Below are 12,917 nucleotides of genomic sequence, written 5' to 3'. Positions count from 1 at the left end.
AAGCAACTGACAAACAACTAATCTCAAAAATATACAAGCAACATATGCAGCTCAATTCCAGAAAAAGAAGCGACCCAATCAAAAAGTGGGCCAAAGAACTAAATAGACATTTCTCCAAAGAAGACATACAGATGGCTAACAAGCACATGAAAAGATGCTCAACATCACTCAGTATTAGAGAAATGCAAATCCAAACCATAATGAGGTACCACTTCACACCAGTCAGAATGTCTGCAATCCAAAAGTCTGCAAGCAATAAATGCTGGAAAGGGTGTGGAGAAAAGGGAAACCTCCTACACTGTTGGTGGGAATGCAAACTAGTACAGCCACTATGGAGAACAGTGTGGAGATTCCTATAAAAATTGCAAACAGAACTGCCTTATGACCCAGCAATCCCACTGCTCGGCATACACACCGAGGAAACCAGAATTGAAAGAGACACTTGTACCCCAATGATTCAACAAACACATCTTGAGCACCTACTGTATGCCAAGCATTATTCTAGGGATGGAGGGTACTGTGATAACACAGAAAAAAATATTTATCCTACTGGAACTTCTCATCATGGTGAGAGAATCAGACAAGAAACAAAATACAATCATGTATTTGGGCTGAGTTTGCTGCTGATGGCTTGACATTCTTCCATGCAGTGACAGTTGTGTTCGCTCAAATGAGGGCTAGAGGATCCACGTTGAAAGGGGCTCACTCACAAGTTGAAGGAGGTGCTGGCTGTTGGCTGGGAGCTCTGCCAGAGTTGTAAGCTGGAAGTCTAAGTTCTTCTCCATGCTGCTAAGTCACTTCAGTCATGTCCGACTCTGTGCGACCCCATGGACTGCACCACCCAGGTTCCTCTGTCCATGGCATTTTCCAAGCAAGAGTACTAGAGTGGGTTTCCATTGCCTTCTCAATGAGAGCTGTTTATTTTCATGGCTAGTTGAGCTTCCAAACACTATGGCAGCTGAGTCAAGCATGGGCATCTCAAGAGAACCAGGTGGAAGTATATGATATTGTGATGACTTGGCATGGTATTTTTATGACCTAGTGTCACCACCACCACAGTCACACGCATGATGAGATTCAAGGGGAGGAAATATAAATCTCATTTGTTGATGGAAGGAGTATCAAAGAAAGGACATTGAATTAAAGGCATTAGGAATGAAAGACATTGTTCCAACCATCTTTGGAAAATACAAACTATTTCCCAAGATGAAGAAACTTTGTAACTCTGTCTCTGGAAATAATTGGATTCCTGGAAAGCCAGGTCATTTCACCTGTACAGGTAATGTGATCAGGCTCTCAGGCATGGGTCTTTTGTATACAGCTGAAATTGTGTTGGGTGCATACATTTCCTGGGGGCTTCCCAGGTGCTAAAGAACCGGCCTACAAATGCAGGAGACACATGTTTGATCCCTGGGTCAGGAAGATCCCATTGAGAAGGGCATGGCTACCCACTCCAGTATTCTTGCCTGGAGAATCCCACGGACAGAGTAGCCTGGTGAGCTACAGCCCATACGGTCACAGGGATCAGACACGACTAAAGTGACTTAGCACGCATGCACACATATGTGTTCTTACCTTAGACACCTAATCTTTATCTGCTCACTCTTCTCCACTGCTCCTCTGAGCTTAATGAGCGCCTTTCCAGTGGGGTCTTCCCAGAGCATTCTGAGTGCACCAACTGTTAAGCTACCATTGCAGCTGCCAAGTTCAATTCAGCTCTAACATCCTCAGTCAGTGAATGTGTGGAGAATCTGATCTTCTTTAGCTATTCAGTTAATTAAGAACTTCATATGATGATGCTATGAGGTAGAGATGATGATTTTCTACCTGATTTTGATGGAGATATGTGATGTCATCTCTGATGTTTCTGGTCTATTTGTAGCAGTTAGCTATTGCTGAGTAATACATCATCCCAGAGGTTAGTGGCTGAAACAAACACCATTTCTTTGTGTCTTGACCATGTGTTGGCACTTAGAGTTGGGCTCTGCTGGTCAGTTCTTTAAGTGTCGACTGGGCTTGTTCCTGTGTTTGTGGTCAGTTGTGTGTCAGCTTTGCTGGTCTTGGCTGGGCTCTCTCACATATCTGGGAATCATCTGGGATGTTCCATCTCTCTTCTACTTTGTCTCTTTTATTGTTAGCCTGGGGTTTGTTCATATTGTAGAGGCAAGGGGCCCAGTGTATAAGCAGAAACAAATAGACTTCTTGAGGTGTAAGTTTGGAAGTTTCACCACTTTACTTCTGCTGTACTTATTGGTTCAAAGCAAGTCACAGAACCAGAGAGAGTGAAGAGCTGGTGAACCAAACCCCACATCTTAAAGAGAAGAGTGACAAGGTTGCATTGTGTAGCACGAATCTCATCCCAAGGTGTGGACACAGGGAGGAGAAAATGATGACAGCCATTTCTGCAATCAATGATCATTATGGCTTGAAAGTATTTGCCACCGTTTTGTGTGTGCATACAGTTGGCCAGAATTTATTCTCACGTCATGCCTCACTGCAAGTGAAGTTTTGAAGAAGGGGAAAGTCTGGGTATTTAGGAGCATCAGGTGGCAAACAGGTGGAGTGAATCTCCTGTTTGCAGTCCCCTGTCCTTGCTTCTTCCTCTGCCTTGATCTGGGTTTTCATTTCTACTCACCAGATGTGGACGAATGTGCCAATCCCAGAAGTTGCCCAGAGCATTCGACTTGCCACAACAGTCTTGGAAACTACTCTTGTGTCTGCAACTCAGGATATATATCCAGAAGTGGAAAGAAGAGTTTCCAGGGACCAGGGGAGACATGTCAAGGTAGGTGCAGGGGTTTCTGGGGAATCAAATCCAATTTGTTTGGATAGACAGCTGTGTTGGATGAAGAGTTAAAATTTGAGGTAGCTCTCAGCTGAGTTCACAGTCTTGTCTGCAGAACTGAAGCCAATTCATCCATTCATGCGTTCATTCAACAAACACTTGTTGAGCACCTACTGTATGCCAAGCATTATTCTAGGGATGGAGGAAACTGTGACAATACAGAAAAAACATTTATTCTACTGGAACTTCTTATGGTGAGAGAATCAGACAAGAAAAAAAATACAATCATGTATTTGGGCTGAGTTTGCTGCTGATGGCTTGACATTCTTCCATGCAGTGACAGTTGTGTTGGTTCAACTGAGGGCTAGGGGATCCACGTTGCAAGCGGCTCATTCACAAGGTGAAGGTGGTGCTGGCTTTTGGCTGGCAGCTCTGCCAGAGTTGTAAGCTGGAGGTCTAAGTTCTTCTCCATGAGAGCATGGCTAGTTGAGCTTCCTCACAGTATGGCAGCTGAGTCAAGCATGGGCATCTCAAGAGAACCAGGTGGAAGTGTGTGATATTGTGATGACTTGGCATGGTATTTTTATGACCTAGTGTCACCACTACCACAGTCACACGCATGCTCAGATTCAAGGGGAAGAAATATAAGTCTCATTGGTTGATGGAAGGAGTATCAAAGAAAGGACATTGAATTAATGGCATTAGGAATGAAAGACATTGGTTCAACTATCTTTGGAAAATACAAACTATTTCTCAAGATGAAGAAAATTTGTAACTCTGTCTCTCTTTCTCTTCAGATATAGACGAATGTTCTCAAAGGGCCCCAACTTGTGGTCCTAACTCAATCTGTAGAAACCTGCCAGGAAGGTATGAGTGCAGCTGTTTGACTGGTTTCTCTTCTCCCACTGGAAATAATTGGATCCCTGGAAAGTCAGGTCATTTTACCTGCACAGGTAATGTGCTCAGACTCAGGCTTGGGTCTTTGGTAGACAACTCCTATTGAGTTGAGTACATGGTGTGCTAAACTTAGACACCTAATCTTTGGTCTGCTCACTCTCCTCCACTGTTTCTCGGACATTAATGAATGCCTCTTGCATGGGGTCTGCCCAGAGCATTCTGAGTGCACCAACTCTTTGGGAAGCTACCGCTACAGCTGTCATGTTGGATTCACCTCTAAAAACCTCATCTGTGAAAGTATAGAGAACTTGATCTTGTTTTTTAGCTACTCAGTTAATTAAGAATTTTATTTGATGTTCCTATTAGGTAAAGATTACGTTCCTAATGATCCACTTGAGGCTCAGAGAGGTAAAGTCATTTATCCAAGGATACACAGCTATGAAGTGAAAGAAGCTGAATTTGAACTCTGTTGAGTGTCATCTATGAGTTAAGCTGTGGCTCAGGCAATACTTGAGAATACTTCATGGCTCAAGCTCTAGCCTGATTTACACTTCACTGGTGGGAGATATGACAGTATCTGGAGATAGTTTTGGTTTTCCGTTCTGGTGATGTTGGCGGGTAGTTTGTGTTAATCAACTGGTCAGTCTCTGGGTAGAGACCAGAGATCCTGTTAAGCATCCTCCAATGCACATCACAGCCTCCCCACAACCAAGAATAATCTGGTCCCATGTGTCATTAGCACTGAGATAAATTCTGTCCTGGGGAAAGCTCAGATCCAAAATTCAGAATTTTTTTCTTGAAAGGTATTTGTATGAAGATCTGAGAGTTATTCTTGATATTCCTTTCCCTTCCATATTAAATCGGTCATTGTGTTTTGGGCAATCTACCTGCTAAATATGTCTTGAATCTCTCCACTCTTTTCCATCCTTGGTTTAAGTTCCATCGTTATTACAGTGGCCTCCTCACTAGTCTCTCCATTTTTCTAGTGTTGCTTTCTCAAATCTATTCTGCACACTGCAACCAGAATACTGTCACCAAGAGATATGGGCTTCAATTCCTGAGTCTGCTTCCTGCAGCATTATTAATTATCTGAAGGGAGGGTGATTCCATAAGCAAGGCATAGAACGATCAAACCCTCAACATATTCCCTTGGCTTGGAGTTAGAGATATTTTGAAATCATCTCTGACACTTCTGATCTATTTGTAGCAGTTAGCTATTGCTGAGTAACAAATGACCCCAGAAGTTAGTGGCTAAAACTACCCACCATTTGTTTATTTCTTAACTCCACATGTTGGAAGTTTAGGTTGGGCTCTGCTCTGGTCAGTTCTTTAGGTCTCCACTGGGCTAGTTCATGTGTTTGTGGTCAGCTGTGTGTCAGCTTTGATGATCTTGGCTGGGCTGCCTCATACATCTGCAGCTCATCTAGGATGATCTGTGTCTCTTTCACTTTGTCTTTTTCTTACTATCCTGGAGTTTGTTCATGTGACAAAGGCAAGGGACCCAAAGAATGAGCAGAAATAGGTTTCTTGAGGTTTGTTTGGAAGTGCCACCACGCTGCTTCTGCTGTATCTATTGGCTAGTGCTAGTCATAGAGCCAGGTAGAGTGAAGGGCTGCAGAATCAAACTCCACACGTTAGAGAGATGAGTGGCAATGTCACATTGTATGGCACAAGCCTCATGCCAAGGTTGGACATAGGGAGGAGTAGAACATGACAGCCATTTATACAATCTATGATCATTATGGTTTGAAACTATTTGTTACCTTTTGTGTGCATATAATTGGTCAGAATGTATTCTCATGGCCGTGCCTAACTTAAAGTGAGGTTAGGGAGAAGGGGAAACTCTGGATATTGGGGAGGGTCAAGTGGAGATAATCTCCTGTTTGTAGTGTCCCATCTTTACCATTTCTTCTTCTTTGACATGGCTTTGATTTCTACTCACCAGATGTGGATGAATGTGCCAATCCCAGAAGCTGCCCAGAGCATTCGACTTGCCACAACAGTCTTGGAAGCTACTCTTGTGTCTGCAACACAGGATATGAATCCAGAAGTGGAAAGAAGAATTTCCAGGGACCAAGAGAGACATGTGAAGGTAAGTGAAGAATCAAGTCCAATCTGTTTGCAAAGACAGCAGTGGTGGGGAAGAAGTTGAAGTGGGTCTCAGCTGAGTCCAAAGCCCTTGTCTGTAGAGCTGAAGCCAATAGTCAATCATTCATTCATGCATTCATTCTACAAATACTTCTTGAGCACCTAGTATATGCCAAGCATTATTCTAGCGATGAAGGATACAGCAGTGAGTAACGCAGGTAAAAATTACTTGTTCTCCTGGAACTTATCTTAAAATGTGGGGAGAGGAAGGTAACAACAAAATGCATGCAGGAAAATCTTGTGTGTCAAGAATAGTTCAAGGAAAGGTGAATAGGGAATACATGAGGGTGATGCTGTTGTTTTAATAGAGTGGTAGGGAGAGGTCATGCTGAGAAGTTGATTTTTGATATAAGACCTGAGGGAGTGAGATACTGGGTGTCTGGGGAAGGGTGTTCTAGGAAGAGGAAACAGTAGGTGCAGTGGTGTGGAGGCAGGATACCAGCCAAGACACTAAGCTCTTCCAAACATGTGTTCGTTCAGTCCTCCCAACAAATTGATGGTACAATGGTATTTTATACCCATCTTACAGATGAGGAACAGCCTCCATTGTGATGGAATCACCAAGGTCAAATAGAAAGGAAATAAGAGAGTTAAGATTCAGCTCTTCCCAGTGTGACTTCATACCCCAACCACCATGCCCTTTTGCCTCTGAATCAGGTTGCAAACACTAGCATCTCAGGATGGGCTTGTGCAGGACAGATATCAACTTAATCCTCAAATTCCCAGTCTCTGAGACTCAAGACAGCTTGGAAAGCTGTCATGTAAAAACACCAGAGCCAGACAGAACGTGGATTTAAATCGCAGTTGTGCTTTTCATAAGATATGTGATTTTTCACAGTTTTGAAGCCTCAGTTTTCTCCTCTGAAAAATGGGAATATTAGTTTGCAATTCATAGGGCTGCTGTGAGCTTTCATGAAGTGGATGCCTATAAAGATTTTCCTCATTGCCTGCCATAAAGAAAGCGCAACACGTTTGCAGTGCATTTTTTATGTTAGCTAGTGAATACGTCTGTAATATTTGCTCTGCCCCAGATTCCATTCTGAGTATTTAAAGATACTTATTGTTGTTCAGTCACTAAGTCATGTCTGTCTCTTCGAGGACTGCAGCATGCCAGACTTCCCTGTTTTTCACTATGTCCCATAGTTTGCTCAAACTCATGTCCATTGAGTCGGTGATGCCATCCAACCATCTCGTCCTCTATTGTCCCCTTCTTCTGCCCTCAATCTTTCCCAGCATCAGGATCTTTTCTGATTAGGTGGCCCTTCACATCAGGTGGCCAAAGTGTTGGAGCTTCAGTTTCAGCATCAGTCCTTCCAATGAATATTGAGGGTTGATTTCCTTTAAGATTGACTGGTTTGATCTCATCATCTTATTTCCTCTGAACTCAATTGGGTGGGTTCTATTATTGCTTTCATTTCAAAGATGAGGAAACAGAGACACAGAGAGATGAATTTTCTTATCCAGTGTATTAGTTCAGACTGCCATAACAAGGTACCATAGATTGAGGGTGGGGGCTTCACCAACAGAGATTTATTATCTCATAGTTTTGGATGCTGGAGGTCCAAGATTAAGTATCAACATGTTAGGGTTCTGGAGAGAGCTCTCTTCCTGTCTTGTACACAGCTGCATTCTTGCTGTGTCCCCACACAGCAGAGAGAGAGAAAGAGCTCTTGTGTTTTACCTCTTTTTTTCAAAAGTATAACATGTATTTCTTTTTTACACATGGTTGCATCATATTTATTTTGCTGTGTTGTGTCTTAATTGTGGCACTCATAGTCTTCCTTGTGGTGCATGGAGTCATTAGTTGTGGTACACATGCTCAGTAGTTGTGGTGTGAGGGCTTAGTTGCTCCATGGCACGTTGGATATTAACTCCCTGACCAGGCATTGAACCTCCATCCCCTGCATTGCAGGGCAGATTCTTAACCACTGGACCATCAGGAAAGTCCCTCTTCCTCTTCTTTTTAGGGCATTAATCCCATCACGAGAGCTTCACACTCAAGATCTTATCTAAAGCTAATTGTTAACCACATCCAAATGCCATCCCACTGGGGGAGAGGAGGGCTTCAACTTGTGAATTTTGGAGAGACATAATTCACTCCATAATATCCAGTAACACACAGATTATAAGGATCAGAGCCAGGCTTTGAACTCATGACATCCATGCTCTCTACCCCTCCACCTGGATATAGTGATTCCTTGGAAAGGAATTGAAATTCATTAACAAAAGAGGGGACTGATGAATTTGAGGCTGAGGGAACACAGGTGAGAGAGAATGAGCCTCATGAACCGACAGGTAATCGATGAATTTGAATCATGAATTATGAAGGCATTAGAAGCAAAATATGAGAGACTTCCCTGGCAGTCCAGTGGCTAAGACTTCACCTTCCAATGCAGTGAGAAAAGGTTTGGCCCCTGGCTGGGGAGTTAAGATCCCACTTGCCTCACAGCCAAAATCCCAAAACATAAAACAGAAGCAAAATTGTAACAAATTCAGTAAAAACTTTAAAATAATGTTTGGTCGCTAAGTCATGTCTGATTCTTTTGCGACCCCATGGACTTGTAGACTTCCCTGTCCATGGGATTATGCAGGCAAGAATACAGGACTGGGTTGCCATTTCCTTCTCCAGGGAATCTTCTGGATCGAAGGATCGAACTCATGTGTCCTGCTTTGGCAGGCAGATTCTTTACCACTGACCCACTAGGGAAGACTTGGTCCACATTAAAAAAAAAAACAAAAAAAAAAAACAACTTAGGAAAAAAAAAAGAAAGGAAAAGATGAGCTCAGCTGAGAACAGACTCTCAGGGTCTTACATGTTCTAATGAGGAGTGTGGATTTTGTCCTGAGCTGTGGGGGATCCTTATCAGAAGATTTGCATGGGTCACACACACGTCTCTAAATGCTTTCTTTTCGTAGTGACACAAATGAATTTAAGAAGGTGAGCCTGAAGGAGTCAGGGAAACCCATTGGCTTTAGCCAGTGATGGGGCTGTGAACTGCTACTGTACTCTCATCATTCTTCTGCATTTTGATTTTCTGCTTAGATGTGGACGAATGTTCCAGGAACTCAACTCTTTGTGGTCCCAATTCTGTCTGCACCAACATCCCAGGAAAATACAGTTGCTCCTGCTTGCCAGGGTTCTTTTCACCTGGAGTGTGGAGCCCTGAAAAGCCTGAGGCTTTCAAGTGTGCAGGTAACTCTTCCAGCCATTTTGGGGACTTCTCAGTGGGTGTCAAACTACCCTGAAACATGGTGACTTATCAAAACAGTCATTTGTTCTTTTAAAAAAAGTATTTATTTATTTGGGTACTTTGGGTCTTGTTGTGGTACATGGGATCTTTCGTTGGGGCTTGCAGGCTTAGTTGCTCCATGGCATTTGAAAACTTAGTTCCCCAACCAAGGATTGAACCTATGTCCCCTGTTTTGGAAGATATATTCTTAACTACTGGACCACTAGGGAAGTCCCCAGTCACTTGTCTTTGCCCATGATTCTGTGGGTTGACCATACAGTTTTTTTGGGGCCCTACCATGGTTGGCAGGTCCAAAATAACCTTGCTTACATGGCTGGTAGTTGGCAATGGCCTCTGGCTGGGAGTTCAGCTGGCCCTTCAGTTTTCCTTATGGACTTTTCCTCATGGCTCCTTGGGCTTCCTCAGAGCACTCCAGCTGGCTCAGAAACTCTCAGAGGGACATTGGTTATATGGCCAGGGTTCCTCAACTTTGGTACTATTGACTTTAGGAGCTGGATAGCTCTTTGTTGTGTGTCGGGGCTGCTAACCTGTGCATTATAGGATATTTGGCAGGGTTTTTGGTCTCTACCCATTGGATCCAAGTGACCACTAAAAATTTCTCCAGACATTGCCCAAGGTCCCTCAGTTGAGAACCACTAGATCAACAAAATAGAGATTTCTTACTCTCACACCAATCCAATACAGATATACTTGGCCGAGGGGCAACTTTCCTCCATGGAGTGATATAGGGAACCAGTCTCTTTGTATCTCTTGGTTCTTCTATCCCTTAAGACATTAGAATTCCTGGTTCTAGGAACTTCCCTGGTGGCCCAGTGGTTAAGACTCCGTGCTCTCAATGTAAGGGGTGCAAGTTCCATCCTTGGTCAGGGGACTAAGGTACCACTTAAGCCATGTGGGCGTGGCCAGAAGATTTTAAAAAGAAATTTCTGGTTACAGTCAGTAGTGGGGAAAAAGAGAAAAGGTACAGCAACTTCTTAACCCCTTGGCTCAGAAGTTACACATCATACTCCTTCACATTCTATAAGTGAAAGCTAGTCACTTGATCCCATCTAGCTGCAGAGGATTCTGGGAAATGTAGTCCCTGGTTGGGCTGTTATGTTTTAGCAAGAACTCTGTGCTTTGAGGGGCTTCCCTGGTGGCTCAGTGTTAAAGAATCTGCCTGCAATGCAGGAGGTGCAGGCGATGTGCATTCCATCCCTGGGTGCGGAAGATCCCCTGGAGGAAAACATGGCAACCCACTCCAGCATTCTCCCCTAGAGAATCCCATGGACAGAGGAGCCTGGTGGGCTATAGTCCACAGGGTCACAAAGAGTTGAACACGACTGAAGCAACAGAGCACATGTGCACCCTCTGCTTTGAAAGGGGAAGCATGATTTTCATTGGCTTGGTGACCCATCCTGCATCATGCCTGGTCTCTACTCCACAGATGTTGATGAGTGCCTTGACAGGTGCCTTTTCAATGGGACATGCACCAACACCCCTGGGAGCTATTTTTGCACCTGCCACCCTGGCTTTGCACCAAGCAATGGACAACTCAACTCCAAAGATCAAAAGGCAGACTGCATAGGTGAGTAGGAAGTTTGCTGGACCTCCTTGGAAAGAACTATATCCTTACTCCTCTGCACTGTTTTATATCTTCGAGTTTTTTTGCAGATATCGACGAGTGCCTTCAGGATCCCTCACGATGTGGCCCAAATTCTGTCTGCACCAACACCCTGGGCTCCTACAGCTGTGGCTGCATTGTAGGTTTTCATCCCAATCCAGAAGGCTCCTGGAAACATGGCAACTTCAGCTGCCAAAGTAATAATCTCCTTACATGTCTTGGCAATGGAATCTGTGTCTTGCTTTGTAGAATTCTCACTTCTTCTCATTCTGTGGATTTTCCTATTTTTTTTTACTTTATCTACATATTCTCTTATTTTCTGTTCACTTGTTCATTCATTAATCACTCATTTGATAAAGTATTTTTGGAGCAACTGCTAATTAATGAATTCAACAGTCCCCTGCACTATGTCCTCAGGATTTAATATCTACTACTGCAGGCAAGAATCCCTTAGAAGAAGTGGAGTAGCCATCATGGTCAACAAAAGAGTCCAAAATGCAGTACTTGGATGCAATCTCAAAAATGACAGAATGATCTCTGTTCGTTTCCAAGGCAAACTATTCAATATCACAGTAATCCAAGTCTATGCCCCAGCCAGTAATGCTGAAGAAGCTGAAGTTGAATAGTTCTATGAAGACCTACAAGACCTTTTAGAACTAACACCCAAAAAACATGTCCTTTTCAGTATAGGGGACTGGAATGCAAAAGTAGGAAGTCAAGAAACACCTGGAGTAACAGGTAAATTTGGCCTTGGAATGCGGAATGAAGCAGGGCAAAGACTAATAGAGCTTTGCCAAGAGAACGTACTGGTCATAGCAAACACCCTCTTCCAACAACACAAGAGAAGACTCTACACATGGACATCCCCAGATGGTCAACACCAAAATCAGATTGATTATATTCTTTGCAGCCAAAGATGGAGAAGCTTTAAAGAGTCAACAAAAACAAGACCAGGAGCTGACTGTGGCTCAGATCATGAACTCCTTATTGTCAAATTCAGGCTGAAATTGAGGAAAGTAGGGAAAACCACTAGACCATTCAGGTATGACCTAGATCAAATCCCTTATGATTATACAGTGGAAGTGAGAAATAGATTTAAGGGCCTAGATCTGATAGATAGAGTGCCTGATGAACTATGGACTGAGGTTCGTGACATTGTACAGGGGACAGGGATCAAGACCATCCCCATGGAAAAGAAATGCAAAAAAAGCAAAATGGCTGCCTGGGGAGGCCTTACAAATAGCTGTGAAAAGAAGAGAAGTGAAAAGCAAAGAAGAAAAGGAAATATATAAGCAACTGAATGCAGAGTTCCAAAGAATAGCAAGAAGAGATAAGAAAGCCTTCCTCAGCAATCAGTGCAAAGAAATAGAGGAAAACAACAGAATGGGAAAGACTAGAGATCTCTTCAAGAAAATTAGAGATACCAAGGGAACATGGAACATTTCATGCAAAGATGGGCTCAATAAAGGACAGAAATGGTCTGGACCTAACAGAAGCAGAAGATATTAAGAAGAGGTGGCAAGAATACATAGAAGAACTGTACAAAAAGATCTTCAAGACCAAGATAATCATGATGGTGTGATCACTCACCTAGAGCCAGACATCCTGGAATGTGAAGTGAAGTGGGCCTTAGAAAGCATCACTACAAACAAAGCTAGTGTAGGTGATGAAATTCCAGTGGAGCTATTTCAAATCCTGAAAGATGATGCTGTGAAAGTGCTGCACTCAATATGCCAGCAAGTTTGGAAAACTCAGCAGTGGCCACAGGATTGGAAAAGGTCAGTTTTCATTCCAATCCCAAAGAAAGGCAATGCCAAAGAATGCTCAAACTACCACACAATTGCACTCATCTCACTCGCTAGTAAAGTAATGCTCAAAATTCTCCAAGACAGGCTTTAGCAATATGTGAACTGTGAACTTCCAGATGTTCAAGCTGGTTTTAGAAAAGGCAAAGGAACCAGAGATCAAATTGCCAACATCCACTGGATCATCAGAAAAGCAAGCAAGTTCCAGAAAAACATCTATTTCTGCTTTATTGACTATGCCAAAGCCTTTGACTTCCAACAAACTGTGGAAAATTCTGAAAGAGATGGGAATACCAGACCACCTGACCTGCCTCTTGAGAAACCTATATGCAGGTCAGGAAGCAACAGTTAGAAGTGGACATGGAACGACAGACTGGTTCCAAATAGGAAAAGGAGTACGTCAAGGCTGTATATTGTCACCCTGCTTC

The 12,917-nt window shown here is 43.2% G+C and overlaps 1 protein-coding gene across 1 annotated transcript in view; it reads left to right on the top strand.

Moving 5' to 3' along the window:
* ADGRE1 (adhesion G protein-coupled receptor E1) overlaps positions 1-12,917 on the top strand; it is a 76,519-nt gene that overhangs the window by 30,684 nt on the left and 32,918 nt on the right. Inside the window, exons 7-8 of the mRNA XM_052643222.1 lie at positions 10,508-10,648; positions 10,735-10,881. Coding sequence (XP_052499182.1) covers positions 10,508-10,648; positions 10,735-10,881 — 288 coding nt within the window. The remainder of the gene's footprint in view (positions 1-10,507; positions 10,649-10,734; positions 10,882-12,917) is intronic.

This window comes from Budorcas taxicolor, chromosome 7, assembly GCF_023091745.1.
Source record: "Budorcas taxicolor isolate Tak-1 chromosome 7, Takin1.1, whole genome shotgun sequence".
NCBI classification, from domain to species: domain Eukaryota; kingdom Metazoa; phylum Chordata; class Mammalia; order Artiodactyla; family Bovidae; genus Budorcas; species Budorcas taxicolor.
Note: the sequence above shows the minus strand (reverse complement) of the source record. Positions and strands in the feature narration are given on the sequence as shown.